General features: G+C 44.2%; 1 protein-coding gene across 1 annotated transcript in view; it reads left to right on the forward strand.

The window, feature by feature from the left end:
* The window catches only part of LOC105705635 (zinc finger protein 736-like), a 63,134-nt gene continuing 35,810 nt past the window's right edge, over window positions 1-27,324 (forward strand). The window contains exons 1-5 of the mRNA XM_064378925.1: window positions 1-184; window positions 12,240-12,318; window positions 13,961-14,345; window positions 15,028-15,216; window positions 17,479-17,577. Coding sequence (XP_064234995.1) covers window positions 1-184; window positions 12,240-12,318; window positions 13,961-14,345; window positions 15,028-15,216; window positions 17,479-17,577 — 936 coding nt within the window. The remainder of the gene's footprint in view (window positions 185-12,239; window positions 12,319-13,960; window positions 14,346-15,027; window positions 15,217-17,478; window positions 17,578-27,324) is intronic.

Here is a 27,324-nt window from a genome sequence, read left to right on the forward strand (position 1 = left end):
ATGCGCGGCGAGGAGCGCAGCTCCCTACCCTACCCACCAGGGCTGTGCCCCGACCCCAAGCCCGGAGCATGCTGGGATTGCAGTCCTGTAGCTATGCAAACATGTGGCTGGGAGCGGCTAAGAGACTACAGATTCCAGCATGCGACTCTGCAGCGAGGCGCGATGTTTCGTCCCTCCCCCAAGGGTTCGCCCTGCCCCCTAACCCTGAGCATTCTGGGGTTGTAGTCCTGTAGCCCTGCCACCAACCGGCTAGGAGCGGTTAAGAGACTACAGCTCCCAGAATGCACGGTGAAGGCACCGATTAGGCTCTGCCTCTCTGCCCATCACAATCAGTTCCCCAGTGCCCAGGGTATCCTGGTTGTTTCCAAGTCTTTCCTGCCTGAGGGAAGTGAGTGTGGCCAGGGCAGCAGATCTCAACTTATGATTGTGACAAAGCCTTTCCCCGAAATGCCGGCTTCCTGACTTATGTGGAAGCTTCATTTCTCAAAAATCTGCAAGGGACCACGAGCCTCTCACAGCCTGCTCAAGGTTGCCATAGTTAGGTTTACCTCCGGCAGCTGGGCACACCCCTCCACTTCCCTCACCCCGTCATTTCCCTCATCCTTGCCCCTTCTCGCCCCTTCTTCTGTCCTACACCCCTTCAGACATGAGTAGTGTAGCCCCTCTGCATAGATGTGGCTAATGGCCCGTGGGCTTTGCACTTGGCATTTTGGGAGCCCAAGATGGAAGCCCCCTGGTGAGTGTCTGAAACCGTCTGTTTGATGCCTAAAATGAAAATACCCCATCTCTGGTAAATTTGCACTTGCCTTTTCAAAACCACATTTCCCTTCTCTCTGGGCTGTCACAAATCTTCCCCTGCACCCTAGCAACAACCCTTGGACCACCCCAGGCTGGCTGGATGCCCCACACCTGGGTCAGGTCTCTCACAGGGACTCTCCTGCCACGGTAATAAAGAGGAGAAAACCTCACTCTTAGGAACAAGCTGCCTCAGAAAACCTCCTCCGCGCAAGCTGACCCATTTCCCCTACTCTGATTGCTCTGCAGCTGCATTCCTGAACCCCTACCTAGGCGCCACATCAAGGCTGCCAGACTTACTACAATTAAGCACAGCCTGATTACAGACATCCAGGCAGCTCGAGGGAGGACGGAAAACGTGTGTTATCCATACTTGTAAATTCCTGTTTGACACATATCTGTAAAAAATCCTCGTTTCTCTCTTGTTTTAAAAAAAACTGCCGCCATAAAAGTCAAGGAATGATGTATCGTAGGTCTGTTATAAGTTGACAAACTATCTCTGTGCCTGTTACCAGCATATAGATTACCTCAGTCCTCAAACTCCCTTATGCCTCTCTCACTCCATATAAACCCCTCGTTTTGTAAGCTCGAGACTGCCTCCTCTGATTGTTATGGAGCAGCCCGGCAGGTTAATAAAACTTGCTTGCCTGACTTTGGGTCTATTCTCCTTTCTCTCAGCCACCCTTACACTCACAGGGGCAAGGCCTGACCCCTACTGCATCTACTCAGCAAACATAGCTGCACAGAGAAAAAACCGCCCAAGCCACTTTGGGGGCCACATCCACCATTTCTCTAACTCCCCACAGGCTTTTTCCCAGGACTTCGGTGTCCTAGTGTTAACACAGGCCAATAGGTCCAAACGTGACCCTTGGTCTTTCCCAAAACATTAGGAAAGTTGGTGTACTGAGGTAATGGACAATGCCTTTATGCCCTTAATAGGGATTCCTTGGAAACTCTTAATAACCCTTCAAAAATATCCCTTTGGAACCACTTTTAGTAATTTGCTGGTCAAGCACAACAGTAACAATTATCCTAATTCATATATATATATATACACATTTTTTGAAACAGTTTTACTCTTATCACCCAGGCTGGAATGCAATGGTGTGATCTCGGCTCACTGCAACCTCTGTCTCATAGGTTCAAGTGATTCTCCTGCCTCAGCCTCAGCCTCACCAGTACCTGAGATTACAGGCACCCACCAACACGCCCGCTAATTTTTATATTTTCAGTAGAAATGGTATTTCACCATGTTGGTCAGGCTGGTCTCGAACCCCTGACCTCAAGTGATCTGTCTGATTCGGCATCCCAAAGTGCTGGGATTACAGGCGTGAGCCACTGCACCTGGCCCCATATTTTCTTTCAGTTTTTCAGATTCACTCCAAGTAATTTATACTGTACATTTCTGAAGCTGGAGTAGGCACAGCTTCAATTCTGTGCAGGGAGGATGCAGGACAGAACATCCTGGATACATCTTTCCGGAGAATCAATTTTACCACAAGACTTGGAAGAAACAAATTTAAGTTATGTCCAAGATAAGAATATTGAACTTTAAGACAAGGCTAGAAAGTCATCTGCCTTCATTAACTGTCAGTCATCTGTGCCTGATATGTGAGACTTTCTCCAACATAAAAACTCTAAGGATAACCTATTTTCCCTTATTATAAATAGTAAAAATTAGAAATCACAGCAAGTCAATCAAAAGCCCTGTGGTACCAGTTTCCTAAATCACAATAGTCTTGGTATGGTTTTACTTCTGTTTTCTTTTTGGGGTTTGTTGACTGTTTGGATATATAGTTTGGGGTTTTGCCCGATTTTTTGCAAGTTTTTAGCTCTTAGTTGTTGATTTACTTTTCTATCCCATTTAATTTTTTTGTCTCTTCACTCTCTTTCTGGAATGCAATCTTTACACAGATCGCTAAGGCTCTGTTTATTATCTTCAAATTTCATTTACTTTTTTCTTAAGATTGAACTGCAATCTCTGCCTCCTGCGCTCTAGCAATTCTCCCACCTCAGCCTGCCGGGTAGCTGAGATTACAGACATGTGCCACCATGCCTGGCTAATTTTTTTTAATTTTAGTAGAGATGGGGTTTCATCATGTTGGCCAGGCTGGTTTCAAACTCCTGACCTTAGGTGATCCACCTGCCGTATCCTCCTAATGTACTGTAATTACAGGCATGAGCCACCACACCCAGCCTGGATTACCTTTTTGTGTTTTTTCATATGTCTCACAAATTTTAAAATTATATAATAGAAACTATAAATAATACTTATAGGGTATCTTAATTCTGTTGTATTCCTCTGAAGAGTGTTGTTATTTTTTGAAGAGGAAGTTAATTTGGCTGCATTAAAACTCAAATACCTGTCTCCCTTACAGTGGGCACAGCCAAAATTCTCATTCAGTTCTTATAACCATATATATAATATATTTATTATATATAGATGTGTGTTTCTATGTAACAATCTATAATATTGTATCCAGATTTTACCAGTATCTGTAAGAGTATTAGTTCAACAAGCTACTCCACCAATACTGAAAACTAAAACCTTTTTTTTTCTTTTTGGATTATATATAAATAAAATTATATAGTATGTATACTTTTACATCTACTTTCTTTTGTACATTGTATTTGTAATATTCATCCATGCTGCTACAGATAGCTATAGTTTGTTCATTCGAAAAAATATTTTTAGGCTGAACATGGTGGCTGCTGCCTATAAGCTCAATGCTTTTAGGGGCTGAGGTGGGATGATTACTCAAGGCCAGGAATTTGAGACCAGCCTGGGCAATGCAGTAAAACCTGTCTTTAAAAAATTAGTTAGGCATGGTGGCATATGCCTGTAGTCCCACCTATTCAGAGGGCTGAGTCAGAAAAATCAGTTGATCCCAGGAGTTCAAGGCCACAGGGAGCTATGATGGTACCCCTTCACTCCAGTCTAGAAAACAGAGCTAGACTCTTTCTCATCTATAGATATATATGTATGATATTTAAAATAATTTTAAACATCATGTTCAAATACACATAAAATTAACTATTTCAACCATGTTTACATGTGCAATTGAGATGAATTACATATACTCATTGTTTTGCTACCATGATTCCTATATATAGGGAATATTTGATATTTGGTAAAACTGAAACTCTATTCATTAACAACAGCTCCTTGTTATTCTCCCTCAAGCCCCTAGGAAACACTCTTTTATTTTGTGTTTCTATGAATTTCTATGAATTTTGTGTTTCTATGAATTTGTGTTTCTACTCTTAAGTACCATACATGAATGGAATCATATGGTTTAATCATGAGGAAGAATGATAAAAATGTATAGCATGTTTATTAATTTGAATAAACACACCAACAGAGATTAGAAGTACATGATGATTATAAATAAACAAATGAACAAGAAAAAGAAATTGGGAGGGTGCATTAAATTTATGACAATGGGGCCTCAATTGCCATGGCAGTGAGTCCTCTGCCCCAGTAAATACTGGTCAGCCGGGAGCCCGTGTAGCTGTTTGACACCCAGAGCCCATGCCTAGCCCAAATGTCACTAAGAGCTGAGGCATTCCACTCCTGCTGGTCCAGGCACTCAGTGTCATCATGGTATGCTCACCATGGCCTTGAGGGTGGTGTTGCTGGCCTACTGGTATGGGAGGGTCTTGCTGGCCTACTGGTATGGGAGACCCAGCTGGCAGGATAGGTTGTAGCAACAGGTCGAAGAGGCAGATATGCAGCTAGTAGAAGCCATACCCTAGGTTTCCCTCCCAGTGCCTGCCCAGCTCGAGTCCTGGGCCCCAGTCATGACAGTGCAGCAGGGTCTGACACTGACCAGGGAGCCATGGCCATAGGCTCTTGACACCTGACCCAAAATAAATACTCTCTGTGCCCCTCCACCAGTCTGCTAGGCCTTCACCTCTCAGTCTTACTGAGCCACTCTATTAACTGGAAGCAGACTCAAAAGTGTGTCATAGGCTGAATGTGATCATTGTCTGCAGCCAGCGGGAGCAGCTGCATCTCCTGGAGGACTTTAATCTCCTGCAGCTAAAGGGAAGGACAGGATGCTGACAGAGCCTGAGTGAAAGATGTTAAAGGGGTATTGTGGGAAAAAGAAGGGGCTGGTTTGGGGGGCTTTTCCCTCAAGGGGCCTCTTCCTCTTCTACAATCTCACACAGTTCCAACACGTCCTCAGAGTCAGATACAAACAGCTCCTCCCAGAACTGGTTCTTGATTTTAGTCCCCTACTCACATCCTCCATTGTGATGGGTCTCCTCCTTCTCTGTGTATCAAACCTTCTCGATAAATCTAAGATGGAGAGGATGGAGCCAGAGAGTGTCCTCCCCATGGGCATCTCTGTCTTTTATGTCCTTACCCTCCCCCATTGTTGGCCTATCCCCTGAAATCTTATAAGTCCCTGTCTCCTGGATCCCCACTACCCGGATTTCCTACTTGGAAGACACAAAGGCATTCAGCTGCCTCTTTTCAACTCTCTCCTCACTCATAGCTGGCCTCCAAGGACACCAAGCACCTCCTCCAAGCACCAAATTTATGCAGCTGCTTACCTTCCTCCTTCTGGGTGTCGATCATATTTCCCTTAAAGGCAAAGAGCCAAAATCCATCAGAAAGGCCTCTGGACCCTGACTAGGTCCCCTCCCCACTTCCTGTGTACTGCATTACTGCTAGGTTCACCAAGGTCAGGGGATGTTCGCAAAATAGGACTTGCGCCTGCATCAAGCTCTTGGGTATAGAGGAGGGGGCAGTGGGAGCTGAGCCTCAGGGACTTTCTGCCCCAACTCTCTGTGATGACAGGTGAGATACTCCTATCCACATAGGAGCTGCCTGCCCTTGGAGAGGCCTAAGTTTACTCTCACCTGAGGGAGAGTCTGAGTCTAGCTCAGGCCAAAGTTCACTGAGCTTTGCAAGCAGGCAGCTCTGCAGCTTCACCACTTGGTGAACAGGAAATGGTGGCTGATACACAGTCATAGGTGAGATGAGCCTGATGCTGCAGCTCACAGGGACAGCTGTGAGGCTCTCATGAGAGAAGGTCTGCCAAGTGCTAAGATCTAAGGGAGCAGTTCAGGGCTTCCTCTTCCCAAGCTTCAGTATCCTAGACCCAGCCCTGCCTGTCCCAGGCTCATTCCCATCCACATAATCCTTCCTGGCAGGGTCTACCATCACTAGATCACTGGAAAATGTGCCCAGGAGGGGGCAACACCCTGTGCCACTGAGGTGGTAATGATGAACACTCACTTTTGGGTGCCAATTCAAGGCCTATCCCCTGAAATCTTATAAGTCCCTGTCTCCTGGATCCCCACTACCCGGATTTCCTACTTGGAAGACACAAAGGCATTCAGCTGCCTCTTTTCAACTCTCTCCTCACTCATAGCTGGCCTCCAAGGACACCAAGCACCTCCTCCAAGCACCAAGCACCTCTGCGATTTTAACATGTCACAATGTTATGTGATCCCTGGCTTTAGAATTTCCCAAGTCCACTCTGAGCCCAACTCTTCCAGGCCTTTTCTTTGATTTCTCTTATAGAGGCATTTCAGGGACTGTGGCCATAGGAAAGAAGGGCTAGGGGAGGAAGGACCCCAGCTAGGAGGGAGGAGCTCTGTCCTTTGGCTCCCTGGAGTCCCTCCCCATCGCAGGGACACTGCCATTTTGTTGCATTTGCCACATTTGGGATTTTTGTGTTCTTCTCCAGAATGGCCAATTTAGAGGTCCCCACCTGCCAGGGTCAGGACAAGGTCAGTGAGACTATGCTCTCCTCAAGCAGTTACATCCCAGTCACACTGATCCTGGATAACTGGTGTGCATCAGCTGGTACAATGCTCCCACCACCTCCAATAAACTCAGATGCTAGGTTCACTTTCAGCTCCAACATTCACTGGGTGTGTAACCTTGGGCATGCAGCAGGGCCTCCCTGAGACTGTCTTTGCAGCTAAAGAGTATGATGGCGTATTAGTTCATTCTCATGCTGCTGATAAAGACATACCCAAGACTGGGCAATTTACAAAAGAAAGAGGTTTAATTGGACTTACAGTTCCACTTGGCTGGGGAGGTCTCAGAATCATGGTCAGAGGCAAATGGCGTTTCTTACATGGCGGTGGCAAGAGAAATAAGGAAGAAGCAAAAGTGGAAACCCCTGATAAACCCATCAGATCTTGTGAGATTTATTCTCTATCATGAGAATAGCATGAGAAGGACCGGCCCCCATGATTCAATTACCTACCCCTGGGTCCCTCTCACAACCCATGGGAATTCTGGGAGATACAATTGAGATCTTGGTGGCAACACACCAAGGCATATCATTCCACCCCTGCTTCCTCCACATCTCGTGTCCTCACATTTCAAAACCAATTATGCCTTCTCAACAGTCCCCCAAAGTCTTAAGTCATTTCATCATTAACCCAAAATTCCACAGTGTAAAGTCTCATCCGAGACAAGGCAAGTCCCTCCTGCCTATAAGCCTGTACAATCAAAAGCAAGCTAGTTACTTTCTAGATACAATGGGGGTACAGGTACTGGTAAACACAACCATTTCAAATGGGAAAAATTGGTCAAAACAAGGGTTACAAGCCCCATACATGTCCAAAATCCAGCAAGGCAGTCAAATTTTAAGTTCCAAAATGGTCTCCTTTGACTCCAGGTCTCATATTCAGGTCATGCTGATGCAACGCGTCAGTTCTAATAGTCTTGGGCAGCTCCACCCCTGTGGCTTTGCAGGGTACAGCCTCCCTCCCAGGTGCTTTCATGGGCTGGCATTGAGTGTCAGTGGCATTTCCAGGTGACTGGTGCAAGCTGTCGGTGAATCTACCATTCTAGGGTCTGGAGGATGGTGGCCCTCTTCTCATAGCTCCACTGGGCAGTGCCCTAGTAGGGACTCTGTGTGGGGGCTCCCACCTCACCTTTCCCTTCCACACTGCCCTGGCAGGGATTCTCCATGAGGGTCCTGCCTCTGCAGCAAACTTTTGCCTGGTCATCCATACATCTTCTGAAATCTAGACAGAGGTTCCCAAACCTCAGTTTTTGACTTCTGTGCACCCACAGGCTCAACACCACATGGAAGCTGCCAAGGTTTGGGAAGCCATAGCCTGAGATTTATGTTGGCCCCTTTCAGCCATAGCTGGAGCTGCTGGGACACAGGGCACCAAGTCTTCAGGCTGCACACAACACAGGGACTCTGGGCCCAGGCCACAAAACCACTTTTGCTCCTGGGCCTCAGCCATGTGATGGAAGGGGCAGCCATGAAGGCCTCTGACATGGCCTAGAGACATTTTCTTCATGGTCTGGGGGATTAACATTAGGCTCCTTGCTAGTTATGCAAATTTATGCAGCCTGCTTGAATTTCTCCGTTAAAAAAATGGATTTTTCTTTTCTACTGCATCATCAGGCTGCAAATTATCTGAATTTGTATGTTTTGTTTCTCTTTTAAAACTGAATGCCTTAACAGAACCCAAGTTACTTCTTGAATGCTTTGCTGCTTAGAAATTTCTTCTGCCATATACCCTAAATCATCTCAAGTTCAAAGTTCCACAAATCTCTAGGTCAGGGGCAAAATGACGCCAGTCTCTTTGCTAAAACATAATGAGAGTCACCTTTACTCCAGTTCCCAACAAGTTCCTCATCTCCATCTGAGAGACCACCTCAGCCTGAATTTTATTATCCCTATCGTTATAACCATTTTGGGCAAAGCCATTCAACAAATCTTTGAGAAGTTCTAAAGTTTCCCACATTTTCCTGTCTTCTTCTGAACCCTCCAAACTGTTCCAGCCTCCGCCTGTTACCCAGTTCCAATGTCACATCTACATTTTCAGGTATCTTTTAAGCAACACCCCACTCTACTGGTACTAATTAGTCCATTTTAATGCTGCTGATAAAGACATACCCAAGACTGGGCAATTTAAAAAAAAAAAAAAGGTTTAATTGGACTTACAGTTCCACAAGAGAAAATGAGAAAGAAGCAAAAGCAGAAACCCCTGATAAACCCATCAGATCTTGTGAGAGTTATTCACTATCACCAGAATAGCATAGGAAAGACCTGCCCCCATGATTCAATTACCTCCCCCTGGATTCTTCCCACAACACATGGAAATTCTGGGAGATACAATTCAAGTTGAGATTTTGGTGGAGAAACAGCCAAACCATATCAGACAGAGATCCCACCTACTTACTGGGCCTCTTGAGGACTCAGTTTCATGTAGCTGTCATCATTGCTGTCACCATCATCCCTCTCAGGAAGAGTCAGACATAAGCATTCTTAATTTTTTTTCTTTTTTGGAGAAAGAAATTCGAGTCTCTCATCCCCGTCTCTAGTGCAGGCAGGGTGCCCTTTAATGTGGAGGAGCAGGAGCAGTGCAGACAGAAGCAGCAGTAGGGGCCTGGCTTCCTGGGGACCTCCTGGACTAGTCTGGAGAAGAAAGGAAGCCCCATCTATCACATTCACTCAAAGCCACTTGGAAGCAGAATGGACCAGCATGGGATCCAGAACCCTACTAATTCTACAGCTTACTGTAACCTTTGTTCAACAGCCTAGCTGCTGTCAACACATCCCGTTACCAGGGCCTCCTGTTTCCACACCCACTGCCTGCCCATGATGAAACAAATCACTTTTCCTATTGGTCCAGACTAGATATTTTTCTTTTTCTAATCGCTGATATATTTTTTTCTTTTTCTTTTTTTTCTTTTTTGAGAGGGCGTTTTGCTCTTGTTGCCCAGGCTGGAGTGCAGTGGTGTGATCTTGGCTCACCACAACCTCTGCCTCCCGGGTTCAAGTGATTCTCCTGCCTCAGCCTCCAGAGTAGCTGAGATTACAGGCATGCAACACTACGCCAGGCTAATTTTGTATTTTTAGTAGAGAGGGTGTTTCTTCATGTTGGTCAGGCTGGTCTCGAAATCCAGACCTCAGGTGATCCTCCCACCTCAGCCTCCCAAAGTGCTGGGATTGTGTGAACCACTGTGCCTGGCATTGCTGATATTTTAAAACTGAAACACACACACACACACACACACACACACTGTGGCCCAGTATTCCTTTAAACCTCACCCCTGCCTGCCTCCCCAAACATTTGGCTTACCATCTCCCAGCCTCTAGATCATGCTCAGTGTGTTGTCTTGTTGACAGCCAGCTCCCTCACAAAAACAGAGCCACCTCATCAACTAATGACTGCCTACACATGCCTGATGGAGCCTAGCTGAGCCAAGCCTAAATAGCTGACCAACTTAATCATGAACTAGTAAGTTTGGGGTGGTTTGTTTTGCAGTGATAGCTAATTAACACATACACCCATTACAGAGAGAGTGCCAGGATTCAAGGAAAGTGTGGTAATTCTGAAAGGCCTCAGAAAAAAACCTGTCATGTTCACCTCATTCTCCCCAGTGTCTGATTGCATCTCCTGTCATTCAAGGACAGTTTGATGGCAAGTTACCTGACAAACAGTAGGCAATCTGAGGTACTAATTTTCTTTATCCCTTAGTTAAAGTTATATCTTTTGTTAGATGTTGTTGAGTTATTCAGAAATACATGCAGACATGTATCCATGTAATTGGTGCTTAAATGGAGAAAGTTCTTCACAGGAGGAAATACAACCACAGCCTGATGATTAGGGTTAAAACTAAATTACAAAATAAGAATTTTGCCTTTAATATATTTTCTCCACGTCTAAATTTTGGAGGGCAAAGTTGTGAACAGATCTAAAGACATGGTGTTTTTCTCTCACTGGAGCTCCACTATTCTATGTTCACTGTCTGCTTTCTGGAAAGTGAACAGGTCCCCACGAAGTAGCAGGTGGACACCTGTGGACATTTTCTGCTTGCAGCATTCTGCTCTATCTTGGGGCACAACCTTCCTCACCCTTGGGCCTTAAAGGAGAGATATTAATAGAGAGGGGGTGTTTTCTCATGTCTGGTAAAAAAAGGGGTTCAGGTCCTTTACCTTACTAAGTTCAGGGTATTTAGACACCTCAGAGTGACTGAGTACCTGAGACCCACCTCAGAGTGACTGAGTACCTGAGATACAGTTATTCGGAACCAAAGTACTGGAAGCTTAAAATATAGGGTGAATTTTGAAGACAGAGTACCAAAATTACTTCAGTAATAATTTTATATTGATTACATATTAAAATAATATTTTGGTTATATTGGGATAAATTATTCCTATCAATTTTATATATTTCTCTTTTGTTAGTTTTATGCAGCTCCTAGAAAACTTTATTTTATTTTCATTTTTATTTTAATTTTTTTGAGATGGAGTTTTGCTCCGTCACCCAGGCTGGAGTGCAGTGGTGTGAACTCAGCCTACTGCAACCTCTACCTCCCAGGTTCAAATAATTCTCCTGCCTCAGTCTCCCGAGTAGCTGGGATTGCAGGTGTGCGCCACCTCATCCTGCTAATTTTGGTATTTTTAGTAGAGATGGGGTTTCACCATATTGGCCTGGCTGATCTTGAACTCCTGACTTTGTGATCTACTCATCTCGGCCTCTCAAAGTGCTGGAATTACAGGCATGAAGCACCGTGTTGTTAGAAACAAAGTGCTTGTTCCTTGGTGCCACAAAGAAAAATTATTATTCAGACAAAAAGTTTTATCACCAAGGCAATTTTACTTTCTGCAGAAAGGGCACTGCTTGTCAGCAATCTTGCCATGAGAGCACACGGAACAAAGAAAGGCAGGAATATTTATCCCTTACACATTGGGGTCTTACTGCTGTGTCCTATCTCCATTGGTTGGAGCTGGACCTCACAGTCTAAGATAAACCCAATTGGCTAACAACTTAAAACTTTCCTAAATAGGTAAAGGCAATGGAGAACCAAAGGAAAAGAGAAAGTTACTTGCAAAAGGACTTAGAAAAGTAATAACATTTCCAAATAAGGAAGGGGCATAGGCTGAGAGTTAGTATGTCCAGCAAAAATATCTTGGTTAAAGTACAAGGACAAAGAATGCACTTACTCCCTTATATCTAACAGCTACATAGGACAGGGCTTAACAAGGAGTTATTAGCAAAAAGCAAGAAGGCTTTGAAGTAAGTTAGTCTTTAAAGGAAACTATTGTTTATAAGATTTATTATTTATTCTTTAACAAGAAGGGAATCTTTGAAGAGGAACTCTTTACTTTCTACATGTGCCCAGCCTAGAAAATTTTAAATGACACACGTGACTCACGTTTTATTTATAATGAATGTTGCTGCCTTAGGAGACTGCTTCCTTTTTATTTTTATTTATTTTTAATTTTTCTCTTTTTGTTTTCAAACACTTAGTCTTTTATTCAGTACACTCTCAAAAAAAATCTGTGTATCTAGTCCCAAGCTGGGTAATCCTGGGGCCCCAAAGGTACTAATGACTCTGACTGCTAGGAGAAAACACAGACCTCCCAGTTTGGTGGATCCTGGGTGAGCCAGACGTGAGGCTGGAAGCAGCAGGAGCCCCAAGGGATGTAGATTCTTTTTGAAAGATCAGAAATGGCTGCACGAAGAAGAAGGCATTGAAGCCAGCGCTCTGAAGGATGAACAGGAGCTTGTCAAACAGAGAAGGTGGGACACACACACCAAGTGGAGGGACTGTGGCCAGAATGCAGGGACACGTGGATGGAGGAGGAGAAAGAGATTGGAAGAGCAGGAAGCATCAGTGTGAGGCTTCTCCAGATACAAGATTAGCTGCCTGTCATTCAAGGCCAAGAAATGCAATAGTTCCACTTGGCCCTGTCAAGCCCTGTCAGGCCTGGAGCCTCCTCAAAGCATCTCTGACTACTTCAACGACTGTCATCTCTCCTCTTTGGGTCACAGGGACCATGCTGTTTGGTGCACAATGACACTCTGTTGGGGGTGCTTTCCACGGTGTGGCTGTGGGACTGCAGGCTCAGGCCTGAGTCTCCCAGTCTGAAGAATGGGCTGCTGGAAGCCACTTTTTCTGCTTATGTTCATCTCAAGCCAGGGAGGCCTTCAACAAATGATATGAAAGAGGAAAAGAGAAAAAAAATGGAAGATAGGGAGGGAGAGGGAAAGAAGCGGGGAAAGGAAGGGAAGAAGGAAGAAGAGATGGAGTAGGAAGAGAGGAGGGAGTAAGGAAAAGGCTGTGCACCTCCCCACTTAGGCCATCACCAAGGGATAGGTCCAATATTATTATTTCAGAGCAAGCCAGACCTGTTGAGACTTAAGAAATGGATGATGGTTTGCACACAATTTGTATGCGATTTGCCCACCGTTTGTTAAATATCAAATCGCCCTGAAAATGCTTTCTCTCACCTCCACCTAGAGTTGAGAAGCTGGAAACCCTCCCCTTTCCTCTACCAGCTCCCCACATGGGCTGGGACCCATCAGTTCAGAGGCTGCTGTGGCACTAGCTCAGAGGGCGGTCGCCTTTAAGCTGAAAGCTATTTGTGAAATGGGCTGTAATCCCAGCCTCTGAGCAGCAAAGCTGTCAATTTTGAGTTTGACAGGGCTCCCCAAAGATGTGCGCAGGGGCTGGCATGGAGAAGGGATGAAGGAATGGAATTCGGGTGATTATAAAATGCCCCATTTTCTTGCCAAACCCTGGCAGAGGCAGGTCCCCAAATGTTCACAGGGGAATGTGGTGGAGGGGACCCAGACTCAAGACATAAGCGTGTGACCCTGCTGTTGGCAGAGGCCCAAGCTACACATTTGCAGGGATCTGGGCTGCCTATCCTGTTCTGTGTCCCTGACAACCTTCTTGGGCCTCAATTTACCTACTGAAGAATAGGGGCTAGAAGACTCTGCTCTAGGAGGAGCCCCTTGGGCACACAGTGGGGTCTTTGGGGACAGGGTCCTGGGCTGGGCACCTATAGGGAGGGGTGGGGGGTACAGAAAGACTCCCCTTCAGGCACACCTTGGGGTAGGCGAGACTCGAGTCACTCTGCATAGCAGCTCCAGCAGGTCTGCCTGCAGGAGTGAAGTGTCGGGGGAGGGGGTCCCTCTCTGTCTTCCCCTCCATCTTTCCCTCCCCTCAGCCAAGTGGGAGTTGGAAGGCAGATGCCTGCAGTTCAGCGGATGCTCTGACGGGAGGCCAGAGGGAGCCTGGAGGACCTGGTGCTAACTACGAGATAAGCAAGTGCATTATCTGGGCGCGGCTGTCCCCGTGGTGGTAATTTACTATTTACCTGTCCACGCCCTGGGCCCTCTGGCCAACACTCTTAATTAAAACGTTATTTCTTCCCAGGCTCCAGTGCCTGTGCATCTGGAGTGCTTGGGGCGTGAACGTGGCCCTCGAGGACCTGCATAACCCCCGCCCTCCTCTCAAAAGACCCTCCCCGGGGGCTGCGCAACAGACCCGAGGTGACGTGGCTGCAGGTCAGAGGTGCAACAGAGGACCGGCATACTGCCCTGAAAGTCTCTACCCGAAATTTCTACAACACACGCCCCTGCAACGCCTCAGCCCAGTTCCCTTCTCCCAGATCTGCAGCCGCTTGGCCAGAGCCCTTCAGACCCCCTCCCTCGATGCCTCAAGATCCCATGCAGGTGGCGAGGCATCTGGATGTAAGAGGAAGCAGGAAGCCCCCCGGGGGGGGGCGGGGGACGAGTCCCTCCTGAGAAGGTATTTGGAGGTGAAGATGGGGCACAGTTGGAGAGCTAAGAGGGCGCTGGGATGACCATCGCCACCCTTAGTCATTTGAGAGTTGGGGCAGTAGTAGCTGCACCCCCAGCCAGGGCTGTTCACTGCACAAAGGGCTTGTGGGGGCCTCAAAGAGGGCTAGGTGCTCTCAGGCTGGGAAGGAGGAAGTTCTAGAAGACTTCCTGAAAGAGGCTGCAATTCCAAGTGGATTGGAGCTGCAGAGAAGAGATTGAAAAGTGCACCAGGGAGGGGGCATGGGTTGGACAAACGTGTGGCTGGGAGAATATCCCGGGCAAAGAAAAGGTGCCCAAGAGCTTCTCTCCCGTCCCCTCTGTATGTGATGCCTTCTGGTTGCCCATGAGAGCCTTCCAAGATGGCGTAGTGCTTCCCAATGAAGACAGGTCAATGGTGCCCCAAGAGGGGAGCGACAGCCTCAAAGTCACACAGTAGAGCTGGAAGGCTCAATGCTCCCTCCTGAAAGGCTAGGCAGAAGCATCATTGTCCTAGGTCAGTGTCAGGGGCTGGGGCTCCAGCAGGAATGTCCGAGGCAGTGTGCATCAGCCAGTCAGGCCAGTGTTCCACCGTCCACCTGGGACCTCAGACCCTGGAGTGATGTCTAGGCTCCCAGGAGGTGGGAGAAGTGCCTTCTCAAAGTGTCCCCTACCCCCAACTAGTCCTTCAGCCAGTACCCGGGTCCCCTCCGTCATGGATCTACGTCCTCCAGCCCAGACTACCTGGGGTCGCTGACGAACAGCACCAGCCTTCCTGCAAGCACGGGCGCACTGTCGGGTGGTCATCCAGCCGCGCGTGGTAGTAGTAGGCGCGCTCCCGGTAGCGCCAAGTTAAACGCAAATGTCCCTCAGGCAGGCCAGGTCCCAGGACCGGAAGAAATCTCAGTCTGAAAACACTGCAGCCGAAAACCTGCCACTCTCACTTTACTCAGCTCGGGGTCTGGTTACATCTCCTGTCACTCAGGGCCTGAAGGGGTGGGGCCTGGAGCTCTAGCCAATCACTGGTCCAGTGTAAAAACTGTCCAATCAGGAGCGCAGCCAGAGAGGAAGAGGCGGCCTCTACAAGCTGGACGGGTCTTTGTCTCCTAGCGACCAGGCTCTGGGTTCAGTCCATGTCTCCATTGTTTCGTCTCCTGTGCTCCAAGATCTCCTAGGTGACTCTACCACAGCCCCCGTTATCCTGTGACCTGCGAGTACTGGGAGATCCCTAGGGAGGACGCTGAAACATCCAGAGGCTGGAAAATGGTGAGTTCGAGGGGTTGGCGTCCGGAGAAGGGGGAAGAGGCTGTATGAATCCGGCGGGAACCGGCTGCGGTGGGATCTGGTCTTCGTGGTAAGCTCTGGAGTTTGCAGACCCAGGTTTGCTCCGGCACAGCTCGGCCCTCCGTTCCCTCCGTCTCAGATTAGGGACTCAGCCAGCAGCCAGATCCCGAGCGTCTTGCCCCGTCCATGAGCGTGAATTGCTCCCCAGCCTAGAGCCCTTTGTGGGCAGCTCTGTGCGCAACCTCGAGTCTCCTTCAGATTGTGCGGACATGATTGGAGGGAATAAGGGGAAGGAATCCCCATTTGGGGTCCGGAGTTTTTTCTTGAAAAAAGTAGTGGGCCCCGGGGCCCCCTAGTTCCTTCTTTCTCCTCTTAAAAATTAAATTGAGGATTTCTTTTTGAGATGGTGTCTCACTCTGCCGTTCACGCGGGAGTGCAGTGGCACTTTCACGGTTCACTGCAACCCCCAACTCCCGGGCCTAGGTGATCCTTTCACCCCAGGCCCCAAGTACGTGGGACTACAGGCGTGCATCACCACTCCCAGCTAAGTTTTGTATTTCTTGTAGAGACAGACTTTGCTTTGTTGCCCAGGCTGGTCTCGAACTCTTGAGCTCAAGTGATCCACCCGCTTCAGGCATCCTAAAGTGCTGGGATTACAGGCCTGAGCCACTGCCCTGGCCTAAATTGAGATATCTTTAAAATGTTAAGCAGTGATATAGTTTGGATGTGTTTCTGAGCCAAAATCTCAGGTTGAAATGTGATCCTCAGTGTTGGAGGTGGGACTTGGTGGGAGGTGATTGGATTATTGGGGCAGATTTATCATGAATAGTTTAGCACCACCCATCTTGATACTGTCTCTCCAATAGTAAGTTTTTGGGAGATCTCGTCATTTAAAAGTGTATACCACACCTCATCTCCCTTATCCTCTTTGCCACCTCCTACTTTGCCTTCCACCATGATTTTAAGCTTCCTATGGCCTCCCAGGAAGCAGATGCTAGTGTTTGCTCTCTGTACAGCCTGTGGAACCATGAGCCAATTAAACTACTTTTCTTACAGATTACCTAGTTCTGAGGTATTTCTTTATATCAATGCAGGAATTAATACAAACCGTTTATTTGCCCAAACAGCAGTTTATGAATCAGAGAGCATCCAATTATGGTTTGTTTGTGGGCTCAAAGGTGGGACTTGAAGAAAAGGCTTTTGTAAGAAGCATGAGAAAGCAAAGCGTATTAAATAATTGATTGGGTACAGTTGATATTGCATTTGCATGCATCAGGTGGAAATGTCCTGACTATGTAGTCAGAGTTTTATTGGCAGTTTGTGGTTGGTTAAGCATAACTTTTGTTTTTCTCTAAGTTAGTAATTCACAAGAAATGTCTTTGACATAGTTAGGTTTCCTCAGGTAGAATCCCAGGGCACCATGGCCATTTCAGTCAAATTGAGCTCCACAGCGGGGGTGATTTTCCTTGCATTTTTCAAATGTATAGCAAGCAGGGTCTCCAAATCCATACCTGTTCTCCCAGCCTAACTGTTGCAGAGCCTGTAGAAAATTCTAAATTTCCAATTTCTTTCCCAAATTCTCAATTGCCAACTGTCTCTCTCCAAATTACAGCATTATCAACTATTAGTTCTCTAGTTTTAAGACAACAGTATTTTAATTGTTCATTTCATTTCACAGAGCGGTGGTTGGGTCTTATTTTTCCATCTGTGAACATTTCACACAAAGAAAAGCAAAGAATAATTGCCTGACACTCTACTGTAACAAATCTTTGCACCCTCTTACCTTGCCATGGCACACACACCTTAACACAATGTCTTTGGGTTGAGTTTGCTTTTTTGGAACCTTTGCAGGGTGACGCGTCCTCAGCTACTTCTAACTGGTTCTGGGTTTTACGACTGTCTGGGGTTGACCTAAGATGCTCCCAGTGGCTCTGTCTCTTGGACTGTCTAGTGAGTATCAGCCCTTGGGTCTTCCCCTCCCAGAAGAAAGCCTGAGGTATTGGATGGAGCCACTTAAGGGAGCAGCTAGATGCCCTGGAGCTGAGAGCAGTTTCCTGATATATACTTCCTCTAAAAAGCTAACTGCTTGCATATTAAGATATTTTTCCCCCTCAGCCCCAGCTTCCATTCCTGTCAGACACATTGGTTCTGGTACTGAGGAGAAAAGGCACACATGCATCTTATCCTCTGGTTTCTCTCAGGCTTGTGAAGGGAGAATAACTATCCCAAAGTGCAAAGAAAACCCACCCTAATGAGGTAGTGTATGAACTTGCAAAACAAAATACTCATCAGGCACAGGAAGCAAGCAAGGACAGTGGCTCCTGAGAGGGTGGTGATTAATTACCTTAGCAGGATGGGGGTGGGAGAATCTCTCAAATGATTGACACACAAGTCCAATATGCCTGTGTTGCAGTCAGTACCACCTCTCCTTGTGTTTGTCACCTTGAATATATTTGTTCACTTATTACAGATTTTATTAACTGTATAATGTAGTTTATCATTAGAGCTTGAAAGACGAAAGACACAATTGTTTTCTAAGAGGAGGGAAAGGGACAGATTTCAGAGAAAATATCTCGTTTTATATTCCATTGGTTAAAAATTTTCAGCCGGTCACAGGTGGCTCACACCTGTAATCCCAGCACTTTGGTAGACCGAGGAGGGCAGATCACCTGAGGTTAGGAATTCAAGACCAGCCTGGCCAACATGGCCAAAACCCATCTCTACTAAAAATGCAAAAAAATTAGCCAGATGTGGTGACATGCACCTGAAATTCCAGCTACGCTGGAGGCTGAGGCAAGAGAATTGCTTGAACCCGGGAAGAGGAGGTTGCCGTGAGATAGTGCCACTGCACTCCAGCCTGGGAGACAGAATGGGACTCTGTTTAAAAAAAAAAAAAAAAAAAAAAAATTACCATTTTTATTTTGCAGAAAGAATGTAGACAGATTCTGAGGTCTGTTCTATTTTAGCATGATTTCAAACAGAATCCCAGGGCTTAGCTTTGGAAATGCTACCTGAGAAAAAAATAGAAAAAATGTTTCTCATTATGGCTGAGGGAAAATAAATACATTTCTGAAAAAAAATAGATTAACATATGAATTACAAACATTTATGAAAGCATCAGTTTCTCTCTTGTGCATGGGTAGAGAATTTTTGACAGTGGGTACCTCAGTTCTGTTGTCTGGGTTTCAGTTTAATGCTAAATTTGGAATGAAACTTGACAGCTACTAGAAGTTTCACATATTAATTGTTTACTATATGATTTGTTATTAAAAAAATTTGTTATAAAAATAATAATTAAATGACATGTTTACCTGGGAAAAGATAGGTACTTTTGTTTTTTTGTTGAGGTATAAAATATAAGTGCATCACAATTTCCTGCCCTTCTGTAACAAATACTGAGTTGGAGTACTTTTGCTGGATTTACTTATCACTAGGTATTTTTTTTTTTTTTTTTTTTTTTTGAGACGGAGTCTTGCTCTGTCACCAGACTAGAGTGCAGTGGCGTGATCCTAGCTCACTGCAATCTCCGCCTCCTGGGTTTGAGCGATTCTCCTGCCTCAGCATCCCAAGTAGCTGGGACTACAGGCAGGTGCCAACACACCCAACTGCTTTTTGTATTTTTAGTAGAGACGGGGTTTCAACATGTTGACCAGGATGGTCTCAATCTCTTGACCTTGTGATCCGCCCACCTCGGCTTCCCAAGGTGTTGGAATTACAGGCGTGAGCCACCATTGCAAGCAGTATTTTCTTCATTAAAACCAAGTGAATATTCTTGACTTGAAAGCAGAGACACGAGGTTAGAGAATCCAAGCAAATGTCCATCCTAATTCTGCAAAAGTTGGTCATTGAAAACCAAGTTCTTTTTTCCTCGGGAAGTCTTCAGTGCACGTGTTCCAATCTGTTTATGTCAAACATGGAAGGAGCTTTTTATGCAGAGTCCTGGAAAAATTGGGATCCACAGGGAAACTGGTGAGATTTAGGATGGAAGTAGTGAGTGTGATGCTTTTCCTGAGGGTGTAATTGTCATTGTCCTGGGCTATTTCTAGATAATGTCAAATAAAGTTAAGGTTAGAGGTAAGTATTCTAAAGGAGTATTGCAGTAGGAGAAAGCACCAAGTATGAGGTCTGCCAGCATCTCAGAGTTTAGGTAGAGAAGCTTTTTTTTTACCCTAGAGTAAAACAAACAAGATTAGAAAGAAGGTGGGAGGGAGAGGCCAGGATGGAGGGTGGCAATGTCAGCTTTGAAATCAGAATATGTTGCCCTGAAGTCAGCCTGTTCTTAGGAGGAGCAGAAAGGGGTTGTATTTTGATTCAGGCTAAGGTGAGTCAGAGTCCAGGAGCCTGGGGTAAGGAGAGAAACTTAAGCAAAGTTTGATTAATAAGTGTTTTGTTCTGACCAGTGAAGAGAAAACTGTTCAGCTAATTGTTCATGAGGCAAAAATAAAAATTTGTAGTGTCTGTGTCTGGTTTTGTCATAGGTAAATAAGGGAGCATCATCTACGTCATAATGGAAAGGGTGTGTTTTTCAGTAAGTTGCTCTTGCTGAACACAAATGATGGGGGATTTCCTTTGTTACATCTTTCTACTAGGGTCACTTACTTGTCCCATCTTTCCCCCACCACTCTCCCTTGGTTTATGCATCTCTTTCATTGGGCTGTTCCTGAGTTGTGTCCTTCATAATCAGCTGGCAAACAAGTAAAATGTTTTACTCAGTAAGTACTGTGAGTAGTTCTAACAAGTTACTGGACTGGATGAGTTACAGGAACCCCTGATTTATAGATAGTTGCTCACAAGTATAGGTGGCCCCTCGGACTGGCACCTGTAGTGCGGGTAGTTTGTGGGACTGAGCTCTGAACTTGTGTGGTCTGTGCTAACTCTGGGTGATAACAGAATTGAACTGCTGGACAAATTGTTGGAGAATTGTTTTGTGTTCAGCAAGCTCCACACATTTACTGCCAGAAGTATTTTCAGAAAAAAGCCATCAAAGGTTAGCACATTAAAGTGACTCCAGGTGGGTTTTGTCGCTGCTTAGAACTGATATCCTGAAGGAGAGAGCATTTTCACGCTGTGAGAAGGGGACAGTAGGGAGTGTGGAGCTCCCAGAATTTCGTTTCCCAGCTGCTCAGTTTTTCTCCACTCACCATCTAGGAGTGAGCCGCCCTGGGCTACCTTCACAGCGAGAGTGGACATCAAGCTCAGAAACATGTTTAACCTACTATGTGGTTTCTTGTGAAATGTGAATACAAGAGGCTGCTTCCCTGAGCTCTTGTATTCACATTTCCTTTTTTACAAGAATAAAATCTTGCTGCCATATAATTCCAGTGTGTCCAAGTATTTAAAAATTTTATTTTATGATTAGAGTGTAAGATTTTTATTTCATTGGTTGAAAATCTGCGTGGATTGTGTGATATGTGAAAAAGCAAAGATAATCCTTGGAATAAGTTATTTGTTTTGAGTTTAAATAGGAATGTAACCTTTTATAGAATCACTAGGGGAATAAACAGGGCTCCTGCAGTTCTGGTGTTTTCCTGATCTCATCTACCTTCTGCACCCAAAGGTGACCGTGACCACAGTTCTGACATTTTTTTGTTGCTTAACTATTTTTCATAAGCAGGGATTTGCTTGCTTTTACCTTTTTTGAGTTTTCAGTAACTTAATGTTATCTTTAACATTTCATTAATATTATGCTGAAGAGGTTTTTTTTGTTGTTGTTGTTTCTTTGCCTCAGTCTGTTGCGCATATGTTTCTGTTTAGGCCTTAGCTCACTCCCGTTGGCTTCCTGTTTAACCCATTTAGGATTTGAGTTGTTTTAATTTAATTTTTTGATGTTGGCAATGTTATTTTTAGTTTTATCCCTAAGTGCTAATGCTTTATACATTTGTTGACCCAAAGAAAGAAACTAAAGCATAAAATAGAATTTTAAAGGATTTACTTTAGCCAAGGTGATGACAGGTGCCTGGAATGCTTTAGCCAGGGTGATGACAGGTGCCTGGAAGTAACCTGGATATGAGCCCCATTTGATCTTTGTTACATGCAGGTTTTTAAAGACAAAAAGAGTGGGCCAATGCAAAGTTGTTTGTCAGGAATTTTTATTGGTTCACAGAAATAGTGCTCATTAGTGGTTTACTCTACATGGCTGAACTGTAGGTTATGAGTTATGGTGTACAGCATGTAGCATTGTTAGGTTCATTTATAACTACTTTTTGTGTCAGTCTGGAATTCACATAGCAAGCAGTTGCAAGAAATGATAATTTAGCTCAGCGGTCTGGAGGGGGAGTGGGACATGACTGCTTTCTTATTCCTTTGCTTCATTGGGCCTGATAATTTAGAGGGGCTTGCTTTCTTCAAATAAAATAGATTTTTATTTCTTATTTTTCTGTTTTTGATCAAAATCTTTCTTTTTGAAAGCATCAGTGATCAAAGTCTAAGTGTTAGGGTGTCTCTCTGACTGGGAAGGCTCCTTCCCTGATAGTCCTGACTCACATTGGGTGGGGAGGAAGAGCAGACGTCTCAGTGAGAAATGTTAAAAGTGTCCAAAAAGCCAAATTGTGATGGCATCACAGAGTGGCAAAAATAAAACTACAGTCAACTCGTTGATTTACAGAGCTGCTGTGGCTTGTTTTTATCTTCTCTAGTCTTTGTAATATCATGATTTAAATTTTTTTGGAACAAGTTAAACATGAAGAAATAAATAGCATTATAAAAGGAGAACTTTGTATGCCAGAATAATGACAACAACAAAGCTATTTCATTACGGAGCAAACTAAGTGCATTGGGGAGAAAACAAAATCCAGATTCTTCAGATATGTGGCAGCCAAATGGCTTCTTTCCTAATTTTTTTTTTAGGTGAGTTTCTACTTCATAGGAAGCATTATGTATACACTATAAAGAGGTATTTGCAACCATTCATACACCTCTTTGCCCACCTAATATGTAACCTAAAGCAGTATGATTGTCTAGTACAGTCTCACCTAGTGAATCAGTAGCCTTTTTGTTGAGTTGCAATGAATGCACCAGTTTCATCAGTGATTTTTTTCTAAGGTTATAGAAATATTCTTAATTATGTGTTCATGGGAAGTGACCACCTCACCAAAGGAAAGGCATTTTCCCAGTAAAATAAAACTGTTTTCCTGTAAGCCAGGCAGATAATTAGCAGATTTCTTCAAAATAGAATCCCCATCTAAAAGAGATAGGTGGCCATCCCTGGGGAAATGTTTGAGAGAATGTGTCCAGTGCTGGGTTTCTTCAGAGCTATTCATAGATAGAGGGGTGACCAAATACTCTAAAAGACATTGCCCTTCAATTTAGCAGCACAGATATTGGACAACAATATCTAATATTCCTTCCAACAGGTTTGGAGAGAGTCTTTTATGACATTTCCAATAAAATTTGTAGGTGGGAAGTCAACAAGAGAAAATGCAGAGGGAGAACATAGAGTTAGTAGGAGTTTAGGGTGAGAGAAATTCAGTCAACTAAGAAGCTTATATGGAAAAACAACAGGCCTCAAGCTAACCTACATATACAGTCTGAATATCGGTTTTAAGCTTATGGACTTTGCCAGAACTCTTACATTTCTTAAAATTAGATTTTAGCCACATAAATAGGAAACATTTATTTATGAGTCTTTTTCTTTCTAAAATTTACATCAAGAAGAAATTTTGAAGATGGGACATTTTTGTTTACTGGAGATCTAGGTTAATCACTATTTAAAGCTTTTTGTCTGAAATTTTTTAGTAAATGACTTTCTTTCTTCCAAACCACAGTGTATGATTTTACTTAGCACAGGAGAGAAGGCTAAGCAAACAAAACAATAGTTTCCATCACACTCTAAATATAAACCAAAATTTTAAATTGAAGGCATACCTGAACTAGTGATTCAAAACCAACAGAAATAAATATGCATCAGACTAATTCCGAGAAATCCTGTATGGCTTTAACTAAAGCTCCAAAGAGAGAACCAAAAATTGAAGCTCTTTCATAATCAAAACTTCTTCCAAGAACTGCTTGCTGCTAGTGGGTTGCAATCTGTATTTTCAGACCATATTTTCCAGTGTCTCAGCTTCTCAGCTTACCATCTACCCACAAAGGCCAGTCAGAAAATTAAAAGAAATGGTGGTAAAACAGGAGAAAAACAGCTGTTTATGGGCATGGAAAAGGTTACAGATATGTACTCCAAAAGGTTAAGAGTCACTCAAATAATAGAAAACAATTGTTATAAATGTTTCTTGCCTAAGATGGAAGTATTAACTGAAAAATAAAATTCTGAGGGTCTAAAAACCTTCAATTCATTTTCCAATTTTAACTCAGCTAGAATACTGTTTCGCTAATTCTCTGGATGTTAACATTTCAAATACATGGTAAGATTTACATCTCTGTGAGACTGAGAAAGGCCTGGGAAAGTTTAAAGTATGTGTTATAAATCTTGCAGCAATGTCAAACAAGCAGTTTGAGCATTGAAAGGGTTTTCTTGAGAAAGTAAAAGAAAAACCCTCTAAAAATATGCTTTCAATTTTTTTTTATAAGGATTTAGCCAGGCAGAAGAGAAAGTAGATGTTCCATTAAATTTCATTCTAAAACCTGCCTTTTCCAATTGTGCGTGCAAATATAGTAATTTAGAAATGTCAAAAGATCTCCATTTTTGCCATTGCGTTTTGGGGTCATCTCAAGTCAGTTTGGTTTCTTTACCTAGGCATTTGCAAGATGGAGCTCCATAGGTATTATACATAGATTTAGCTCATGTTTTTAAGGAATGTTACCCAGAAGGGAAAGCACAGTTGTGATGATCAGTTTTTTTTAAATTTAAAAAATTTTCAAAGGGGATCACGGCCAGAATAATGTACCAGATCTAAGTGTGCTGTGTATGAGCATCACTTCTCAAGGAGTCACCTGGGAGTTGCTAATCACAGTGCTGGGTGACCAGTGCTTATGTATCTTCCAGCTTAGCTAAAAGTCTCTGCAGGTGTTTTTCTTTTGGGGAGGCCCTGTGAGACTGGTATACACTACTGAAAAACATTCTAACACCTCTACAAAGTCTCTAGTTGCCTAGAGCAGCTAGATGAGTCAGATGGAGAAATTACCTTTTCTCTTTGGGGTGAGAGAGTACACTGTCATACACTATTTGGTTTGAAACTAATGAGAGCTGGTCACAAATAAAAAGATAAGTTCAAATTAGAATCAAAAGAAGCCACATTTTAAAAGCATGTTAGGTAATTTTATGTCACAAGAAGTGAAACCACCAGTGCTAGTCTACTAATATTATGACCCAGACCTCCTGTCTTGAGGTGGAAGTAGAGAAACCACCCCCCTTTTTTTTTTAATTTTGAAACCTAAATCTGACTGTAGCCAAAAATGGAAACCGTTTTTTTTTTTTTTTTTTTTTCTAGAAAGCAAGGGTTGAAAAGAACAACTCAACCAAAGTCTAGACCTCTCAAAATAGTCCAGAGATCTGAGTTTAGGAATACTTTAACCCTTACACTTGACAATGTACTAGAAGCCAAAAGAATACAAAGGGTTTTTATTGGTGAGTTGCTGAGTCCAGGAGGGGTGCTGGATGGTTGGAAGTGTCTCTCTGAATCCTGCTCACAGCACCAAAAATAATCTAAAAAAAGAAGCTGGGGCAAAACATAGAATTTTAAAGAATTTACTTGAGCCAAGGTGAGGACAGCTGCCTGGAAGACTCAGATACAAGTTACCTCAGATATGAACTTGGCCCTTTTTAATAAGATTTATAAAGTCAAAAGCAGGACAGGGAGTGGGCCAGTGTTGTCAGGAATTCTCATTGATTTGTAGAAATAACATTGATTGGTGATTGGCTGTATGTTGTTGAACTACTAATCTATAAATTACATTGTCTAATATGCAGAATAGTAAGGTTAATATATAGCTATCCATGGCATCAGTTAGATTCCAAACAGCAAGTAATCAAGAAATAATTATTTGGCTCAAGGATGTAGATGAGGAGTGGGTGGGACATGACCTGTTGCCTCATTTCTCTACCTCTTTGGGCCTAATAATTTAGAGGTTGCTCGCATTTCTCAGGTAAAAGAGTTTTTATTTATTACATTGTTAAGAGATCATGTGTTCCCAGCACAGAGGTGAGAGGGGTAATCATAGTGATTAAGAGTGAGGGCACAGGGCCAGATCATCGTGTTCAAATCTTGACTCCAACTCTGATTTCTCTGAATGTCTTTGGTTGAAGCTCTTAGGCTTTCCACCCATCAACTGCTTCAGGAAGGGCTGTTGATTTTTATATCAACAAGATATAAAAATATGTTGGGATTATGTGAAAAATAAGCATGTAAAGTGCTTAGAACAATGCCTAGCCCATCAGAGGCACTCAGTGATCCTATAATTACTATTATCATTTAATCTCTGCCAGATTCAGACATTTAAGAGTAGAGACCACAAGTAAAAATTTCACACCCGAAGAGATCCGATAGGCACATTGCATGATTGCATGACTGGCTGGCTGATCTAAGGAGAGGGAAGTGCCTAGCTAGCCAATTTGCAGCACTGTCACTAAATTAACAGTGCTTAAAAAACAATAGTTATTAATTAGCAAGTGCTTGTAATAGATGTAAAAGTGCTCTGTAAACTGTTAAGTGGCCTACAGATAGTAGGTATTATTATTAATACTACATGCTACAGTTGAGGGTATATGTTGGGGGGCAGGAGTGTTGAAATTCACCTAAGCTCATTTAATGAGAAAGCACTCCCCATTTTGGGAGGAATAGATCTTTATAAAACTTCCCACTTTTTTTTTTTTTAGACAGAGCTTTCAGGTTGGAGTGCAGTGGCGTGATCTCAGCTCACTGAAACCTCTGCCTCCTGGGTTGAAGTGATTCTCCTTGAGGGGCAGTAGGAAGCTGTCTCAGGCTCCTGAGAAGCTGGAACTACAGGTGTGCACCACCATGCCCAGCTGATTTTTGTATCTTTTTAGTAGCGATGGGGTTTTGCCATGTTGGCCAGGCTGGTCTTGAACTCCTGATCTCAGGTGATCCACCCGCCTCGACCTTCCAAAGTGCTGGGATTACAAGGCTGAGCCACTGCATCTGGGCTGGTGTTAGTGTTTGGATTTTTTTTTTTTTTTGATACCACAGGTTATCCAGCATGTTTATTATGAATTATTTCTCCTCCTTCAATTTCAATTTGCTCATACAGCCACTTGCGGTCACAGCGGCATTCAGCTCCACATTTGGTAGAACCACAGGCAGGACAAGCATAGAAACATTCTAAGCAGTCTTCATCTAGGCAGTCACAGAGGTCCATCCCACTAAAAATGAGGAGCCCCTGGCTATCATAGACTTTACTCTTCACTGGTATCACCTGTCTGTCTAGGCCTTGGGGCCATGGGGAAGGGAGGGAGGAGTGGCCTTTCACCCTGAGGCAAAGTGGACTCAGCCATAGTTGAGAGGCTGTAGGTCTAGCTCAGGGGTCTGAAACATGGGGCTGGGGCTTTGGGGTTTATGTTCTTTCTTTAGTTAAGGCAATTCAGGGATAAAAGGGGAAGGTATTTTGGTAAATAGAGTGTGGGAGTCTCAGTCTGGTTTGCAAATTGGCCCAAGACAAAAGTGACCGACCGGATGTCTGCCTGCCCAGAGAGTGGCCTGTGGCTGATGGGAGCAGGGGAGCTGAGACCTGTCCACTGTTTTTCACTCTGGGCTGGGCTTTACCACCATTCGAGTGGTGACCTTGAGG

The sequence above is a fragment of the Aotus nancymaae genome, unplaced genomic scaffold (genome assembly GCF_030222135.1).
Source record: "Aotus nancymaae isolate 86718 unplaced genomic scaffold, 86718_ANA_hifiasm-v0.15.2.pri h1tg000019l, whole genome shotgun sequence".
NCBI lineage: Eukaryota > Metazoa > Chordata > Mammalia > Primates > Aotidae > Aotus > Aotus nancymaae.